This window comes from Dromiciops gliroides, chromosome 2 (genome assembly GCF_019393635.1).
Source record: "Dromiciops gliroides isolate mDroGli1 chromosome 2, mDroGli1.pri, whole genome shotgun sequence".
In the NCBI taxonomy this organism is placed as follows: domain Eukaryota; kingdom Metazoa; phylum Chordata; class Mammalia; order Microbiotheria; family Microbiotheriidae; genus Dromiciops; species Dromiciops gliroides.
In genome coordinates this window covers 693938053-693954713 of record NC_057862.1, presented here as the reverse complement: position 1 = coordinate 693954713, position 16661 = coordinate 693938053, and the positions used below count along the sequence as shown (strand labels likewise).

Genomic DNA, 16661 nt, shown 5'->3' with positions numbered 1-16661 from the left:
TTGAGAAGGCAAGAAATGTGATATCAATTATACATGTGAAATCAGGCAAAACACATTTCAGTATTAGCCGTGTTGCAAAATAAAAGCAAGAAAAATAAAGAAAGCGAAAAACCAAGTCTTCAGTCCACATTCAGATGTCTTTAGTTCTCCCTCTGGAAGTAGTTAACATTTTTCCTTGTAAGTCCTTTGGAGTTGTCTTGGATTGTTGTTTTGATCAGAGTAAGTCATTTCCAGCTGGTCATCCTTCCAAGATTGCTGCTTCTGCGTGCGGTCTCCTGGTTCTGCTCAGGTCACTTTTCATTGCTTCATGTAAGTCATCTCAAGGTTTTCTGAAGCCGTCTCCCTCGTCATTTCTTAGCACAGTAGTACTCCATCACCATCATATACCACAGCTTGTTCAGCCCTTCCCTAATTGAAGGGCATCCCCACCGATGTCCAATGCTTTGCTACCACAAAGGGAGCTGCCGTGAATATTTGTGTCTATACAGGTCCTTTTCCTTTTCTTTGATCTCTTTGGGATACAGACCTCGTAGTGTGGTACTCCTGGGTCCAAGAGTATGCGCAGTTTGACGGCCCTTTGGACACAGTTCTAAATTGTTCTCCAGAATGGTTGGGCCGAGTCGCTACTTCACCAGAAGTTCCTCGGTATCCCAACATTCCCTCATTCCCTCAACGTTCACCCTTTTCCTTTTTTGCCAGGTTAGCTAATTTGATAGGCATGAGGTGGTATCTCAGGGTCATTTTAATTCTTGTTTCTTTAATCCCCTTTTATTAATCTGGACAATTTATATTTTCATAATATTATTACTATTCATCCATTCCCCTTGAAGGGTAATTTTTTCCTTTTTGTATCTTAGTTGCAAGGGATGACTTGTATTCCTAGGTAGGAGAAGGATATATGTGTAAATGAAGGTGGTGTAAAAGCAAAAGATACCAGTAAAAATTGAAAAGGCTCTTCAGTCCGATGCCCTCATCCTTACAGGTTCTTGTGTCACCTTGGGTGCTAGCCGCCCTCCCAGCTCAGTGCCATCTGCATGTTGATGAGCCTGCCCTCTTTACCTTCATCCAAATCATGCACGAAAACAAGAAGTAGCAAAGGACCCCAAACGTCACCCCTGGGACCCCCCCAAAGGATTCCTCCTGCGGCTAAGTTGGAGGGAAAGATGACGTTCTGTTGCAAAGCCCTTTCCCTCTGGGGGCAACAGTGCAGCTAAATATACAGTACATGCATTGGTTAAGATTCCTTTTGCTGAGAGGGACATTGAGGCTCGGGGGCGAGGTGGTTTGTTGACATAGGACTTGACCTGGGTTTCGAATCCAGGTTTTCTGACTCCCCAGCTTAGAACTTCAGGGCACCTCAGTGATCAGCTCCTCTAACCCCCTCTTCTTATGAGGAAACTGAGGCCCAGATGGATGAAGTGACTTGTACAGGGTCACTCGGCTGGGGACAGAGGCAGCATTTGGCCCTGGGCCCTCAGACTCCCAAAGCAGGGCTCCACCCACTTCTCCATCCCAGTGTGCCTTTCAGAAGAGCTGGACACAGCAGAATTTTGTAGTGAACCCTGTCTCTGTGTGTGCGCGTGTGTCTCTCTCTGTCTCTCTGCTTCCCCCTTCCCCCCTCTCCCTCCCTCCCTGTCCTCCTACTCCTCCCCCTTGCCCATTCCCTGTGAAGATAAAGAAAGTAGCTTAGTGAGGAGGGGGAGCTGGGGCTGGACAGCAGCGCCGAGGTTCAGCTCTCAGGAAGGAGTGCCGGCTCGAGCTGCTGCAGGTTGGTGCAGAGGGCAATTGTTCACCCCGACACCCCGGGGCACATGCGAGAAGGGCTCGGGGCACAAGGGACCACACAGGCAGCAGGGCTGTCCTTGTCTCTGAGTTCTCCTTTGCATAATGAGAAGCAGATTTTGGTAGCTATGGGTTGTGAAGAATAACTAATTATGATGGTTAGAAAGCGTTCAGTGAATAAAAATGCTAAATAACAATAAGAAATGTGGGAGCAGGCCTGTGTCGGATAATCAGGTGTGACTCTGTAAGTCTGCAGTTTTGTATTTGGTTCAATTAGGCAGCATGTCCAGATGCAGTTGATTCATTAAAAATTGTAATTATTTAGTATTGAGCATAATTTTTCTGCTGTTTCAAAAATGGTAGCTGTTAAGGGAAGAAGAGACTGTCATCCATCATTTAGAAGGAAATGTTCTGCTGGAAACAGTCATCTTTTACCTTTCCTGTGTGGGATTTTTTCAGGACAGATTGTTTGCTTTCTCTGTCAATGCTTGGAGAACTCGGTCATGCACCCAGTACAATAGGCGAGCAGTAATATTTGTCCCAGAGGGTCCTTAAGATACCTGGCTCTGCACCAATTAAAACATTTGTGTTGGTAGGACAGCTGGGAAGGGTCTTGGGTCTTGATGCCATCAGTAGCCACACCCATCTGTGCTCCTTGCCCATGTTTTCCCACAATCCTCTAGAGAGGAACCGCTGGTGACCTCAGTCCTTCCAGTCATTTGTGACTATCAGTGAACCCTCCTGTTGCCCATTCCCCCTTCTTCCTTTCTTTCCTCCTTTTCTTTGGCTCCTTGATTGACCTTTCTCCTTGTATGGCCACATGTGACCTGATGGGCAGAATGTGTACAATAAGACGCCATCTCATCGGGGCCCTTAGGTTTAAGAACATAATTTTGTCGTGTGTCAAGTCATCCTCTAATGCCTTGTCATAGCATGACCAAGGATCCTGGAAGGCTCTACCTGTGGAGCTCAAACTCTGGCTGAATGATCCCTTGGCCAAGGACTAGCCTGGCCAGATCCAGGGAGGCTCAACCTGATGGTGGGGGATGAACCCTTCAGCTGTACTAGCTCTTCATGAGCAGTAGCGGGAACCCCTAGGGGAAACCATCGGTCCATATAGGTATGACCCAAATAATTTCCCTTATGAATGTGAAGAGGAGGTGATGAGTAGACTTAAGGGATTAGATCTGGTAAATAGAGTGTCTGAAGAACAACAGATTTGCAATACTGTACAGGAGGCAGCAACAAAAAACATCCCAAAGATAAAGAAGAGCTAAAAAGCAAAATGGCGGTCTGATGAGGCTTTGCAAAGATCTGAGGAGAGAAGGAAAGAGAAAGGGAAAGGTGAAAGGCAAAAAATAGGACCAAGTGGATGCAGAATTCCAGAGAATAGTAAGGAGAGAACAATGCAAAGAAATGGAAGAAAATTAGTAGAGTCTTTTCAAGAAAACAAGATATCTCTTCAAGAAAATTAGAGCTATCAAAGGAAAGTTTCATGCAAAAATGGGCACATAAAAGAAAAAAGTGGTAGGGGCTTAACAGAAGTGGAAGAGATTAGAAAGAGGTGGGAAGAATACATAGAATGACTAGGTAAGAAAACCTTCTCATCCCCAGTAACGCCCATGCTGTGGTTACCGATCCACAGCCAGACATTGTGAAGAATGAAGTAGAGTGAGCCCTAGGAACCATTGCAGATGTGATGATGAAAAACATGAGAGACGTAGTTTCTGGGTAATTTAATCATTTTGTGAATAGAGTAGCAGGTTATTATTAAGAGGTGTCTTGGCTATCTCCCTCAGACCAAAGACCCTAATGGCAGTGGCATTCATTACATAGCAGTCAAATCCAGTTGGTTGGCATGATTAGGGGTGTGTTATATTAAAATGAAGTCCAGGGGCAGCTAGGTGGCACAGTAGATAGAGCACCGTCCCTGGGTTCAGGAGGACCTGAGTTCAAATCTGACCTCAGACACTTGACACTTGCTAGCTGTATGACCCTGGGCAAGTCACTTAACCCCAATTGCCTCACCCAAAAATAAAAAAATAAAAAACAAAGTCCGGAGATGCATGACTTAGGCCACTCAACTCTTGGTTAATGACATCAGAGAAAGAATGTGTGAGACTTCCCCCCCAGGCTGATACAGAGCAAAATAGTTTCTGCCTAGATGTGGTTGTGCAGTCCACATATCTTCAGCAAAATCCTGTTGTCTAGACAAAGGGGCCTGTTTCTACCCAAGATTCTTTGTAAGCTTGGGTTGGGCTTGGCTCAGAAGAAGAGATTGGATGGAATCTCTCAAGGAGAACTGGACTTCGAAGTGGGAGTGGGGGGAGGAAAGGACTAAGAAAGAAGGGGAGATCACTGGGTCCCCCAAGACATCAATTATTAATAATTATTTCTCACGCTAATAATAAGTGTAGTGAAGGTGATGGAATTCTAGCTGTGCTATGTAAAATCCTAAAAGATGAAGCTCTTAAAGTGCTACACTCAGTGTACCAACAAATTCGGAAAACTCTGCAGTGGCCACTGGATTGGAAGAGATCAGTTTATGTGCCAATCCTGAAGAAGGGCATTGCCAAAGAACGTTCAGATTACTGAGCACTTGAGCTCATTTCACACACCAGCAAGGTTATGCTTCAGATTCTGTGAGCTGGGCATCAGCAACAGGAGAACCAAGAGTTACCAGGAAAGCCCACTGGTTCTCAGAGCCTGAGGAAACAGACCAAACTGCCAGCATCTGCTGGATTATGAGAAAGCAAGGGAGGTCCAGAGAAGCCTCTACTTCTGCTTCACTGACAACGCTACAGCCTTTGACTGGGAGGATCACATGAACTGTGGCAGGTCCTCGGAGATGGGAGGACAGATCAGCTTGTCTGCTGAGGAACTGGCATGCAGGCCAAAAAGTCACAATTAGAACTGAACATGGAACAAGGGATTGATTTAAGGTCAGAAAAGGAACACCACAGGGCTGTAGAACGTCACCTTATGTATTTGATGTCTGTAGAGGGCATCATGCAAAATGCCAGGCTGGATGAATCAGAAGCCATAATTAAGATTGTTGGGAGAATGATCAACTATCTCAGATACGTAGACCGTACCACTCTTGATGGCAGAAAGGGAAGAGGATTTCAGAAGCTTCTTCATGAGGGTGAAAGAGGAGAGGGTAAGAGCTGGCTTGAAGATCTTGGCCACTGGTCCCATCACTTCCTGGAAAGTAGAAAGAGAAGAAGTGGGAGCAGCATCAGATTTTCTCTTCTTGGGCTCAAAGATTCCTGCAGACAGTGACGACAGCCATGAAGTGAAAAGACACTCGCTCCTGGGAAGAAAAGTTATAGCAAATATGGACTGCAGACCACAAAGTAGAGATGTGGCCTTGATGACAAAAATTCAGAGACAAATAATGGGTTTCCCAGGAGCAATGTACAGGTGGGAGAACTGACACTTCTGAAGTGTGGGGCTGGAGAAGACTTTTTGAGAGTCTCGTGGACAGCAAAGAGGTCAAATCAGTCAGTTTTTAAAGAAATGAATTCAGGCTCTTCACTGGGAGGTCAAGTACTGAAGCTTAAATCCTTTGGTCACTTAATGAGAAGATAGGATTCATTGAAAAAGACCCTGATGTTGGGAAAGACTGAAGGCAGAGGATGCGATGGATGGATGGTGTCATGGAAGAACTGAACATGGACTTGGCCGGACGTCAGGAGATGGTGGAGGGGAGAAGGGCCTGGAGTGCTGTGGTCCTTGGGGTCACAGAGTCAGACGGGACTGAACGACTGGACAACAACATGTTTAGCCAACATTCACTTTATCAAGGGTTTCTTCCACTGATTTGAATTCATTTCACCCCAGGACTTCAGAAATGGGGGCTGGGTAGCATGGCAAAGCTTGTGTTGGGAAATTACTGACCGCTTGCATTGGTGAGAAAGCATTTATTAAGTGTTTATGATGTGCCAAGCACTGTGCCGAGAGCCAGTGACACAGAGAGAGTCCTTGCTGCCCCAGCGCTTATTGTCCCATTGGGGGAGATGACACATGGACGAGGTTCAGCTACAGTCTGGGATGATGGGCCACAGGCTCCAGATATTTGGCCTAGCCTAGAGAGCCTTATGGTGCATCATAGTGTTGGATGGCTGTGCCAGGCACCTTGGCAAGCAGAAGGCCAGGGCAGGGGCTCAGGCCTGCTTGGCCTCACGCTCAGCAGCTTACCCACACTGGGTGAGCACTCTCTGGCTACCCCGGGTGATTGGGTGGGAGGGTTGGGGAGTGAAAATAAAACAAGGGGAGAGGGCTCCCTTAACCGAAGTGTGGCTCGGGACCCCAGGCTTGTAACCTGTCTTTTCCTTTAGATGTCAAGCTTCCTGAGGCAGGGCCTGTTTCATTTTTTTCTCTGCACCCCCAATGCCTCGCACGATTCTGGGCACCTCATTGGAGCTTAACAAACTCTTCTGGCTACTAAGTAATTCACCTCTGGATGGGCGTCCTTTATATTCTGAATACCTCCTTCGAGAATGCAGCTGGGGGCAGCTGACATGGCGGGGACTGAATAACCCTCCGAGCCGTCCAGTTGATTATAGGTTAATAGACTGTTCCTGATGGGACTTTTAGCAAGAGTGACTATGCTGATGGCTCCACAAATCTGGACATTTGATAGTTATTGCAAAAGTCGTCTTGTCACGTTTCTTCTCTGCCCCAGAGCTTGGCACAGAGCCTGCTGCGTTGTGTTGTTACTTCTCCAGTGTGGATCTTTATCGAGTCCACCAGATCCCTGTCACTTTTAAAGATGAGTCTGCCTGAGCTCAGACATCCCACTGAGCATTGGTCCTAAATTTCAAAGGGAAGCTCTCTGTTTATCCCACTGTAGCTTTTCAATGAAGTCAGGGTCCACCATTGTTAAGACTGGCTTGTTCTCGGCCCCTGGAATGTTTCCTTGAGGCCCGAGCGTCGTTCTCAATAACGACATTGGAGGCAGGCAGCTGTGGGGTGTGGTGTGGCCCCATGTGGCCTGTGCAGAGGCCGGGCAGCTGGGCCCCCCTGCATCAAGGCTGCGCTCTTGCTGGACGGCCCCCCGTCCAGACCAGGGCGCTGGCAGACGGCACAGGCTCACGTTGTCCTTTCTTCCCTCCCAGTTCTCTTACAGCTGGCCAGCGATGCTTTCCCACATGACATGACCTTGGCCTTGGCTTACCTGCTTGCCCTGCCCCAGGTGAGTTGTCACACAGCAGCCCCGTGACCTTTCCATGGTGACTCTGTTGAAGGGGCACCAGAATTCCATTCTGGGAGCGCGCAGTAATGTTGGTGAGGTTAGCCAGTGCTGGGAGCATCTCCGGCAGCGGTCAGTGGGGGCCCACAGCTTGTGAATCTGTGGAAGAGACGGTGTTTGGTCCCATCCAGTGCTCAGTCCAGTTCTGGGGCAGGCAGATTCATGGGGCCGAGCAGAGAGGGCTGGCTCTGGCCAGCAAGAGCCCCCGGGGGCAGACCTTTCCTGGAGCCTTTAGCAGCTCGGCGCTGGACAGGTCGGCTCTATCCTGGGGGCCTCGGCTTCTTCATGCCGTGAGTCCCCACCTCATAGGAAAGCCCTTTGTTAGTTGTCAGTCAGGGAGTCGGTCCCTTAGGCTTGTGCACACCTGTGTGGGCCAGGCCCAGGGCTGGGATCTGAGTAGGGAGCCAGAAGTGTGTACAGGGTCACTGCGGGTCAGTAGAATACTTGGAGGGAGGGAGGCCCCAACAGGGCGGGTGGACCTCCATGGAGAAGTGGGTGTTTAGGGCCTGTCCTGAGGGGGAAGGGATGCTGTGAGGCAGAAATTCTGGGCAAAGGTGTGGAGGTGGGAGATGGAGTGTTCTGTGGAGCTCCCAGAGAAGTTCTGCAGGGGGTGGGGGGCGGCACTGGGGGTTTGCAAAGACAGCCTGGGACCACACGGTGAAGGGCTTTACCCAATAAAAAGTTGATATTTCATTCTAGAGGTAGTAGGGAGCCTTTGGAATGGATGGAGTGCAGGGGTGGGGTGGTCCACATTGGCAGCAGTGGGGCGGGGGCTGGGAGTGGGAGTGGGAGTGGCTGGGGGCAGGGAGAGCGGGAGGAGGGGCCTGGTGTGAGAGATGGGAGCTTCCTGGGAGAGAAGGTGTCCTTCGGGGTCATCACGGCCGTCGTCCATCCGTGCTCTGAGCCTCGGTCATCGGAGGGCCGGGGGCTTTGCTGAACCTGGCCCTCATCGTCCTGTCTCGGGTGTTTCACGGTCAGGACCCTTGGCTTGTAAATCTGCTCTCGGCGTCACCCGCTGCCCTTCCCTTCCAGGTGATCGATGCCAACAAATGCCTTGAGAAGCAGCCGCAGTCGGCCTTGTCTCTGCAGCTGGCCGCTTACTATTACAGCCTGCAGATCTACTCGCACTTGGTCCCCTGTTTCCAGGACAGATGTCATCCCCTCTACAGGGTGAGTTCATCAGCGTGGGCCGACCCAGCCTGTGCCCTGAGCAGGCCAGGGGCCTTGCTCCTGGGCGAGAAGGCATGACCCCGGCCCTCTTCAGGAGACGGCTGGGGAGGGAGGACGGGCCTGGAGCCCCTGCCCCCGGGTCGATGATAGGGCCAGTGCCAGCTGGATTAGACGGGAGGGCCAGCAGGCTTGTTCAGGGCCCGTCATGTGGAGCAGAGGGGCAGACCCTCTGGGCCTCCACGGCGGGGAAGTGTGGGGCTCTTTTCCTGTGGGCCAGGCCGCCCCCGTTCCCCTCCCCCGGGACCCTCCCTCCTTCCTTCTCACTGGTTCCTCTGCATTAACAAAGCTGCAGCTGAAGAGAAGGGAATTAATTAGCATCGAAAGAGGGACCTTGGCCTTGGAGTCTCCTGCCCCGTCTGTCTCTGTCTGGGCTCTGCCGGCTCTTGGGGACCGACTTGGCCTAGCGACTGTCAGGAGCAGGACCGGGGCTTCTCGGTGGCTGCCCACGGCTTGGCACCCAGTTACCGGGGCTCCCTCCCCATCCAGAGTGTCTCTTTCTGTGGCCCAGGAGGATGCGGGGCTCACATGGATGTGATTTCTGGGTGCCGGCTCTGCTGCAGGGCTTGGTCATGAGGAATAGGGGGGCTGGGAGCCCTGCTTCCAGGGACGGACAGAAGTAGGCAGGCCGAGTGAAGCCCAGATTGAGGCCTGTCCTCCTGAGCGAAGGCTCCTGCTACCTGTGGAAGGCAGGCGGGCCTCCTCGATAAATACTGACCAGTGACCCTCTGATGCTTGACATTCAGTGAGTCATCAGAGAGAGAGCACCATGCCGTCACCCCTGCTGTCGTGGGGGCAGTCCTGCTGGGGCCCAAAAGGGAGGAAGGACCGGGTTATGTTTTAAACAATACACTGCTGATGGCATCCAGCTTCAGGGACTTGAGAGAGATTAGCCGGGGTCTGAGCTGGCACGCTGGTGGGTGACCAGTCCACAGAGAGAGGACACTGGCACGTGGATCTCAGCTGGGCTGAGGGGACAGCGGGCGATGCGTGGAGGGCTCGGGTCACGCAGGGCTGGTTGGCTGCTTGGTAACCCCTAGCAGTCCCAAGCTGCTGCATGACACAGAACGCCCACATCTGATCCCCTGGCTGCACCGTGGCAGATCTCGCAGTGGCGCAGTGTCTGAGGAAGCCTGTGACCCCTAGGCCGTCGCAGAGACGTGTGGTGGGACTAAATTCCAGCTGTGACTTCTGTGCAACGAGGGCAGAGGTCCTGTCAGCCCGGAAGGTGTTCTTGGATGTGGGGGCAGGCCAGAATCGGACCATTGAGACGGAGAAATGAGGGATTGGGCCAGGGATAGGGCCCGCGACAGGAGAAGTGGCCCTGACGTGTTGTGTAGCTCTTCTTTGGAGACCCCTGGAGTGGCTTGAAGTAGAATCTCCCCGGATGCACGGTGTTCGGGGGCTGCTATCTGCCCTGAGGGAGTACTCGCATCGGTGAGATCACCGTCTGGACGCCTTCTAGCGCCGTCTCTTCTTGAGCTAGAATCCCCCTCTAGCTCCCCTGCCGGTGGTCGCCCAGTCTTTGGTTGAGGACCTCCAGGTAGGGTAAGGTCTTGTCCATCTGCTGACATGGCCCCTTCCCTAGGTCATCGGTCCGTGGACAATGAGAAGAGAGGAGGTGACAATTGGGATTTTGCAGAGGTCCTTTTCTCATTCTGAATGGCACTTTGAAAAGAATTGCGTCTCCCTTTGAGGTTAGAATGGGACCCAAACACAGGCTGCCGTGGGACTTACCTGGTAATCGCAGTATGCGCCGTTTATCTCCAGGCCAGAGACTCCACGCAGCCTTCCCATGAGAACATTCATCATCTTATTCATCGTGCTGGTGAGTAATCAATAACGGGATTGGTCCCGAGCCAAAGAGGGATGCCCCTGGACCCTTCTGTGCCCCCGGAGGAGTGGTCGCTTCTGGCCGAGTGTTCCGACTGGTTAATGAGAGAATGAAGAGCGTGAGGAGAGCTGGACCAAGGATCTACCCCCACCCAGACCTGAGCTTCCCCACCTGGGGGGGTCTGAACAACTTTGAGAAGGTTCAGCCAGTCTCATTATCAGCAGTGCCCTTCCACGCTGGCTTGACCTGGCAGAGAATGAGGAAACAGGAAGGGAAATACCCTTGTCATCCCCCCAATAATCGGTATTTAAGTCTTCTCTGTCACCAGACACGCTCTAAGAAGGCCCTGGAAGCCAGCCTTGCTTACGTCCTGGCAGGCCCTGCGTGGGAAGTCCAGGTGGCCAGAGTTGGTGGCCTTGATGAGATCCAGCGGCTGGCTCCCTGTGGCTCAGCAGGCTCTGTTTGCCCTCCAGAGCCCCCTCCTCCCCTTCCAGTCTTCCTCCTCACTCCCCATCACAGCGCAGGACCCTGCCTGGACTACTTTCCCCCTCCTCCAACCAGGCCTTCTTGGCTCTCCTGCCCCGACCCCTCCCAATTCTAGTTCTTCTCCTCTTGATCCTGCTGTGGCTCACGTGGTACCTGTGTGGTCGTACATCGTCTCCTCCAGATTGCTAAGTGCCTGGACGGCAGGGAGTGTCTCATCTCTCCTGGGGTCCCCAGAGCTTGGCACAGTGCCTGACACACAGAAGGCACTTATTCAGTGCTGGTTGGCACACTGACAGATACAGGCTGGGCTCCTCAGCAGCTGCGCTGACAGCTTCCCGGAGTAGCCATGGTCAGCCGCTTGCTGCAGAGGCTGAGGGACGTGCTCGGTGACGACCCCAGAGCAGCATGAGGTGAAAGGCAGGCACCCGAAAGCCCGGCTTCCATTCTTGGCTCTGGCACCACTGGTTGAAGGACGTGGGGTGAGACGCACGTCCGCTCTGAGCCTCGGTTTCCTGTGTCCGTACAGCAGGTGCAGGTGCTCACACACCTCACAGGGGGAAGCTGCAGTTCCAGTCAGAGCCACAAGAGGTGCCACAGTGCGCAGGGCTGCGTTCCAATGGGCCCCAGACACTGGCCGGCCATCTGACCCTGGATAGGTCTCTGTGCTTGCCTCGGTTTCCCCATCTGTAAAATGGGAATTATGGCAGCACCTGCTCCCAGGGTTGTCGTGAGGGTCCAATGAGGTAGTATTTGCACAAGCGCCGAGCAGACTTCACCGTGGCTCATCCGATTCGTCTCTCTTAGCTTCCAGCCCACCTGCAGATGCGCGGGTCCCCCAGCCCTTTGTCCTGTCTCCTCTGCCTCGCCCTGCCCCTGAGAATCAGTGATGGAGGCACTGGAACCCTCCGTCACTGGGTCCTGGAGCCCTGGGCTCGAGTTTGGAGCCCCCGCCTCGGAGCCTGGCTCTGCCGTCGGCTGGCTCGGTGACCTTTGGCATGCCCCTGGCCTCGCTGGGACGGCCTCGCTGGGACGGCCTCGCGGGCCTCTGGCTGGGTCAGCCCGGTCCCCGCTGTTTCGGGGGACTCCTTGGCAGCCTCTCCTTGCTTACTTTAGAATGCTTTTCTGTACAAGATTGGCTGTTTTGTGTGTGGGAGCCGCGCTGTTTGTTCTCAGATGTTCCAGGTCACTTCTCATTTAAGCCGAGTAATAAATATGAATTGGCCATTATGCCGTGAATAGGGGCTACATGGGGATGGTGCGAGGCGGCGTAGATGTTGCAGGCGCAGGGCGGGCAGGCGTAGAATTCGAGATGCCATCTTTCCCTATTAGCAGCGAGTGAAAGGCAGATACAATGGCAGTGATTCTGTTGGTGCCACTTGGGCATCTTTGTTAATCGCCTTGATGTCAAAGTGCTCTTATCTTTTAATTGTCTGGTGTATGTAGACAGATGCCTTGTCCTTCCCCTCCTTTCACTCCCAGAATTCCCACAGCCTGCAGAGCAGGGAGGCCGCATGTGGCAGGAACACAGTATTGTGCGTCTGGCTGAGATTCGTGAGGAAAACTGAAAAAGCAGGAGTCTGGGGTGGGAGAGGGGGCCGAGGCTCCCTTGTCGCTCCTTTCCCAAGCACGGCCAGTCCCTGACGGCACACGGAAGCCCGGCTTCATGCCCAGCTCTGGCGACAGGTGGGGGAAGGGCAGCCTCTGGGGGGCAGGGGGCACAGTGGGCAGCTGGTGCCTCTGGTCAGTCTTAGGAGTGGGTTGTGTAGCAGCAGCAAGAGCCTGGTGTGGGCCCTGGGAATGACAGTTGCGAGGGTAGCCGGGATGCCTGCCCTGGCTTCCTTCGGGGGGTCCCTCTACCTTCCACATGGGCCTCTCCTGATCTCAGGCTCCTGCCCACAGACACACCCAGGTCTTGCTCTTCCTCAGAAACCCCTCACTTGGCCCTGCCATCCCCGCTGACTGGCCTTGATTTCTCTTCTGCGCTTTGGCAAAACTCTGGGGAAGGGCCCCTTCCCGGGGGCCTCCACTCCCTCTCCCCACCTGTCGAGGGCAGTGCCCCCCGCCCAGTCTCCCAGGCTCCCAAGGGAGGAGTCATCCTGGCCTCCACCCTCCCTTATCCCTCCCGGCCCCCCAGATCTTAGCTGTTGCCGATGCCTGTGATCTCACCTCTGCAGCATCTCTGATGTGCCCCTTCTCTCCTCTGCCGGCCCCACCTAGGTGCAGACCCTCCTCAGCCCCCACCTGCACAGCACGGTGGCTGCTTGGGCAGGCTCTGCCCGCCTCATTCTGACCACATCGCCCCCCTCCTCAGGGGCTCCCTGCTGGCTCCAGGAGCCCCAACACAAAGCATTCCGCCATTGGGAGCCCTTCATAACTGCCCCCTCCTCCCTCCCTCCTGGGGTCCGGCGGCATTCTCTCATCTCCGGCCTTCTCTCTGGCTGCCCCCAGGCCTGAAAGGCTGCCACCTCCAGGAAGCCTTCCCTGACGCCCCTTGCTTCCAGCTCCTCCCCTTCTCATTATTTCCCTCTTCTTTGCATGTATTTGTGTGTAGGTTGTCTCTCCCCTGAGACTCAGCTCCTTGAGGGCAGGGACCATCTTTTGCCTCTTTTTGTATCCCCGGCACTTGCTGTGGTGCCTGGTGCATAGTAGGTGCCTCATAAATGTTTATTGCTTGCTTCCTCTCCCCCCCACAACCCCTTGCTCATGCCTGTCCCCCTACTCCCTCGAGGTGACCAGGATAGTTGTTCACAGCAAAGCCTCTTACACCGTGGGCTAACCTAACTGAATGTGGGCAGTCGGGGAAGACTTGGCAATGGTAAAAGGCTGTGTCTCCCTGTTTTATAGACCTATAGACCTGGGGTCTCTGGTGGAAAAAGTTGAAGAAGCCCCGGCCTACAGAACCGTTTAGATCAGGCCCATTGGATCCTATAACTGTCCTGCTGGGAAGGGGCTCTTTTCCCTGCCCCGCAAGTATTGTCCCCATTTCTTTCTTTTGTTTGTTTGTTTTTTGGAGGCAATAAGGGTTGAGTGACCTGCCCAGGATCACCCAGCTAGTAAGGATCTGAGGCTGGATTTGAACTTGGGTCCTCCTGACTCCAGGCCTGGTGCCCTATCCACTGTGCCACCTAGCTGCCCCTGTGCCCATTTCTGCTGATGGGAAAATTGGGTACAGAGAGCTTAACTGGCGTGCCCAGAGTTGCACAGCTGTGGCCCCAACTCCAGATTCAGAGCTTTTCCATCCCCAGACCTGCTTCCCTACTGTGTGCAGAAGTCACCGGGCCTTCCTTTGTCATAAGCCCATCTGCCCAAGTCGGGAGAGATCTCCTTCACTACCTTTTATCGGCTTGCCCACATCCTCCCGTAATGGGATCAACCAAGAAAGTGTCAGGTGGGACTTCCTAGTGCATTCCCGACATGGAAGAGCCCTCCGCATGGGGGAGTAATGGGCTCCCTCCCAGCATGAGGGTCTGCTCTAATTAGGAAGTGGCCCCCAGCGCCCAGGGGCGGGGGTGTGGGGGCTCAGAGGCGGCTCCCAGCTCGCTGGACCAAAGTGTGCGCAGCCTCCTCGGGCAGGATCGAGTGAATGCTTTGCCGGCCTCTCGGAAGGCGCTTCACCCTGTGCTCTGGTCACCGAGCGGGCCAGGCTGCTGAGCAAACCCTGGTTCTGCAGTTGGTTGGGGGTGAGGGTCGTTGCAGAATTTGGGGAAGGTTGCTCAGCCACCCCACAGCCTGCAGGGATTGTGGGATGAGAGCCCCCACCCCCGCTCTAATGCCCAGGGGCCCACGTCCCAGGAGGGAGGGGGGTGGATGGGTTTGGAGGATACTGATGGTGGGGGAGATCTTCTCATGGCTGGTCAGAGTGGGGGCCTGGCCCACGCTTGGCTAGCCCAGGGCGTGAGCTCAGAATGGAGCCATCCCCAGGGGCCAAAGGCTTCCTGGAGAGGCCCAGCCTGGCACCTGGGGGAGAAGTCTCTGGCAGCCCTGGGGACCATGGGCTGCTGCGGCTGCTTAGCTCTTAGTCCCCACCCCAAATGCACCCCTCTGCTCTAATGCAAACATATGGGGCGTATGAATCCCTCCTTCATGCCTTCTCTCTTGTAGGGAATTCTGGGTTTTGCTTCTAGTCACTGATTGTTTTGGTTGTCATGCAAAAGAGGGCCACCCAACCTGAGATCTGAGTGTCCCCTGGGAGTTTCCCGGGGGTGCAGGGCAGCAGCGCCAGGCAGCAGGCAGCGTGGGCCTTTGGCACAGAGGCCTGGGCCTGGGCTGGGGATGCTGCTGCTGCCGGTCCTCTATACTTATAGAGGAGACTTGTCCGGAGCCAGGGATGATGAAAAGTGCCAAGTGTTACAAATAGACCCATGTTGGTAGGACAAACGGGCTGTGTGAATGTTCCCGAGCCTTCCCGGTTATCCTCTGACTCCCCATTCGGTGTCTTCCTTTTCTGCCGCCGCTTACTCTTCTCAGCCTGGGTTTTCTCATCTCTAAAACAGGCCCCGTGGTCTCTGCCGCCCGGTGCTGGGAGGGTGGGTGTGAGGAGAAAGGGCTTCCAGACCGCGGGGCCGCCTCCCGCCTGACCTGTGTGCGTTTGTTGCTTCAGGCCAATCCCAGCGAACTCATCCAGATGGTCACCAAGCATGTCTCTGAGCGGGACGGCCAGGCCTGGCCCGAAGACCTCGGGGCGCTGGTGCAGCACCTGGGCTTCTACCACGAGCGACTCCTGGATCTCACCCAGGCCCAGCTGCTCCAGGGCCTGCGCAAGGGCGTGGACGTGGCCCGCTTCACCACAGATGACCAGTACAAGAGAGAGACCATCCTCGGGCTGGCAGAGTAAGGAGCGGCGACCTCCGGCCTCAGATGTCGCCCACGTGCTGTGTGGCCGGCAGCGCTGACCTTTCATGGGGCTGCTGGGCGGATGCTGTCAGACGTCAGGCCACGCAGGGCACTCTCCCCTCCCTCTCCTCGTCTTCCTCCTCCTCCTTCTCCTCCTCTCTCTCGTCCTCTTCTTTCCCTTCTTCCTCTCCTGCCCCTCCTCCTCCCCTCTTCATGTCCCCTCACCTTCCCCCATTCCCCATCCCCCGTGTCTGCCTAGGAAGGGGGTGTGGTGCGACTATAGTCAGCTGTCTGGAGGCGAGATCTCTGACATTTCCTTTCCCCAGACCTCTGTCCATCCCAAGGCAGGTCCAGTCAGCACATTCTGAGGAAGCCAGGCTCGGTGCTAAGGGATCTGTTTTGGTGTATTTGGATGTATTCAGGTGTAGCGGGGTGGGGGTCTCAGGAGGAGAGGCTACATGCGGAAGTCCGCTGGCCAAGGCAGCCGGCCTCTAAGCACCTACTGTGTGCTGGGCCCTCATCACCTGAGTCAGCTGCCAGTGAGCCCCAGAGGGAGGGCCCTGGCACGGAGGAATGAAGGGAGCAGGGCCTGAGGAAGGGGCCGGGGAGAACTCCAGGCCCAAGTGGGCCGGCATCCCTGGATCCCAGAGGACAAGCAGGCAGGAGGCATGACTGGACAGGCAGGAAGCAGCCAGCCTCTGGAGGCTGGCTATCACAGTTGTGATAACAGCATCTCCTGGTCAAGTCGGAGTAAGGGGGTGCTGGGGGGCCGGGGAGGCAGGAGGGGAGGCTCTGAGCCTCTCTGAGGAGCCCTCAGCCCAGTTCTCTACTGTGAAAGGCCCCAAGAAATGCGCTCAGCGAGGTTACAAATAGTGTTGAGCTCTCGAGAAGTCCGTGTGTCATGTCGGGAGTCTGAAGGCGCTCCCTACAGTCCCGGAGTTCAGGGCCCCGATTTCCCTGTGTCTTCTCCAAACAACGTGAGGTTAGTGACCCCTCAGGGCCTACTTCTTCCCTTAAGTCCCCGACCACCAGGACCAGCCGTAGGTCTCCCCCAAAGCTCACTGCACATCCAGGTTGGATCCATTTTTATCTTGCTCCCTTCACCTGTGTGTTCAGCACTTGAGGCAAGCAGCCGTCCCTCTGTCCTAGCCACTGCTTTCAGAGCGCTTATGGTTTGGGGGGATGCGTGAGCCAGAGGGATGAACCATTCTGACACCTGTTAATTGGGAAGTAGATGATGCCTGG

General features: G+C 54.4%; 1 protein-coding gene across 1 annotated transcript in view; it reads left to right on the top strand.

Moving 5' to 3' along the window:
* The window catches only part of NBAS (NBAS subunit of NRZ tethering complex), a 220832-nt gene that overhangs the window by 130726 nt on the left and 73445 nt on the right, over positions 1–16661 (top strand). The window contains exons 39-41 of the mRNA XM_043985311.1: positions 6903–6979; positions 8069–8206; positions 15184–15413. Coding sequence (XP_043841246.1) covers positions 6903–6979; positions 8069–8206; positions 15184–15413 — 445 coding nt within the window. The remainder of the gene's footprint in view (positions 1–6902; positions 6980–8068; positions 8207–15183; positions 15414–16661) is intronic.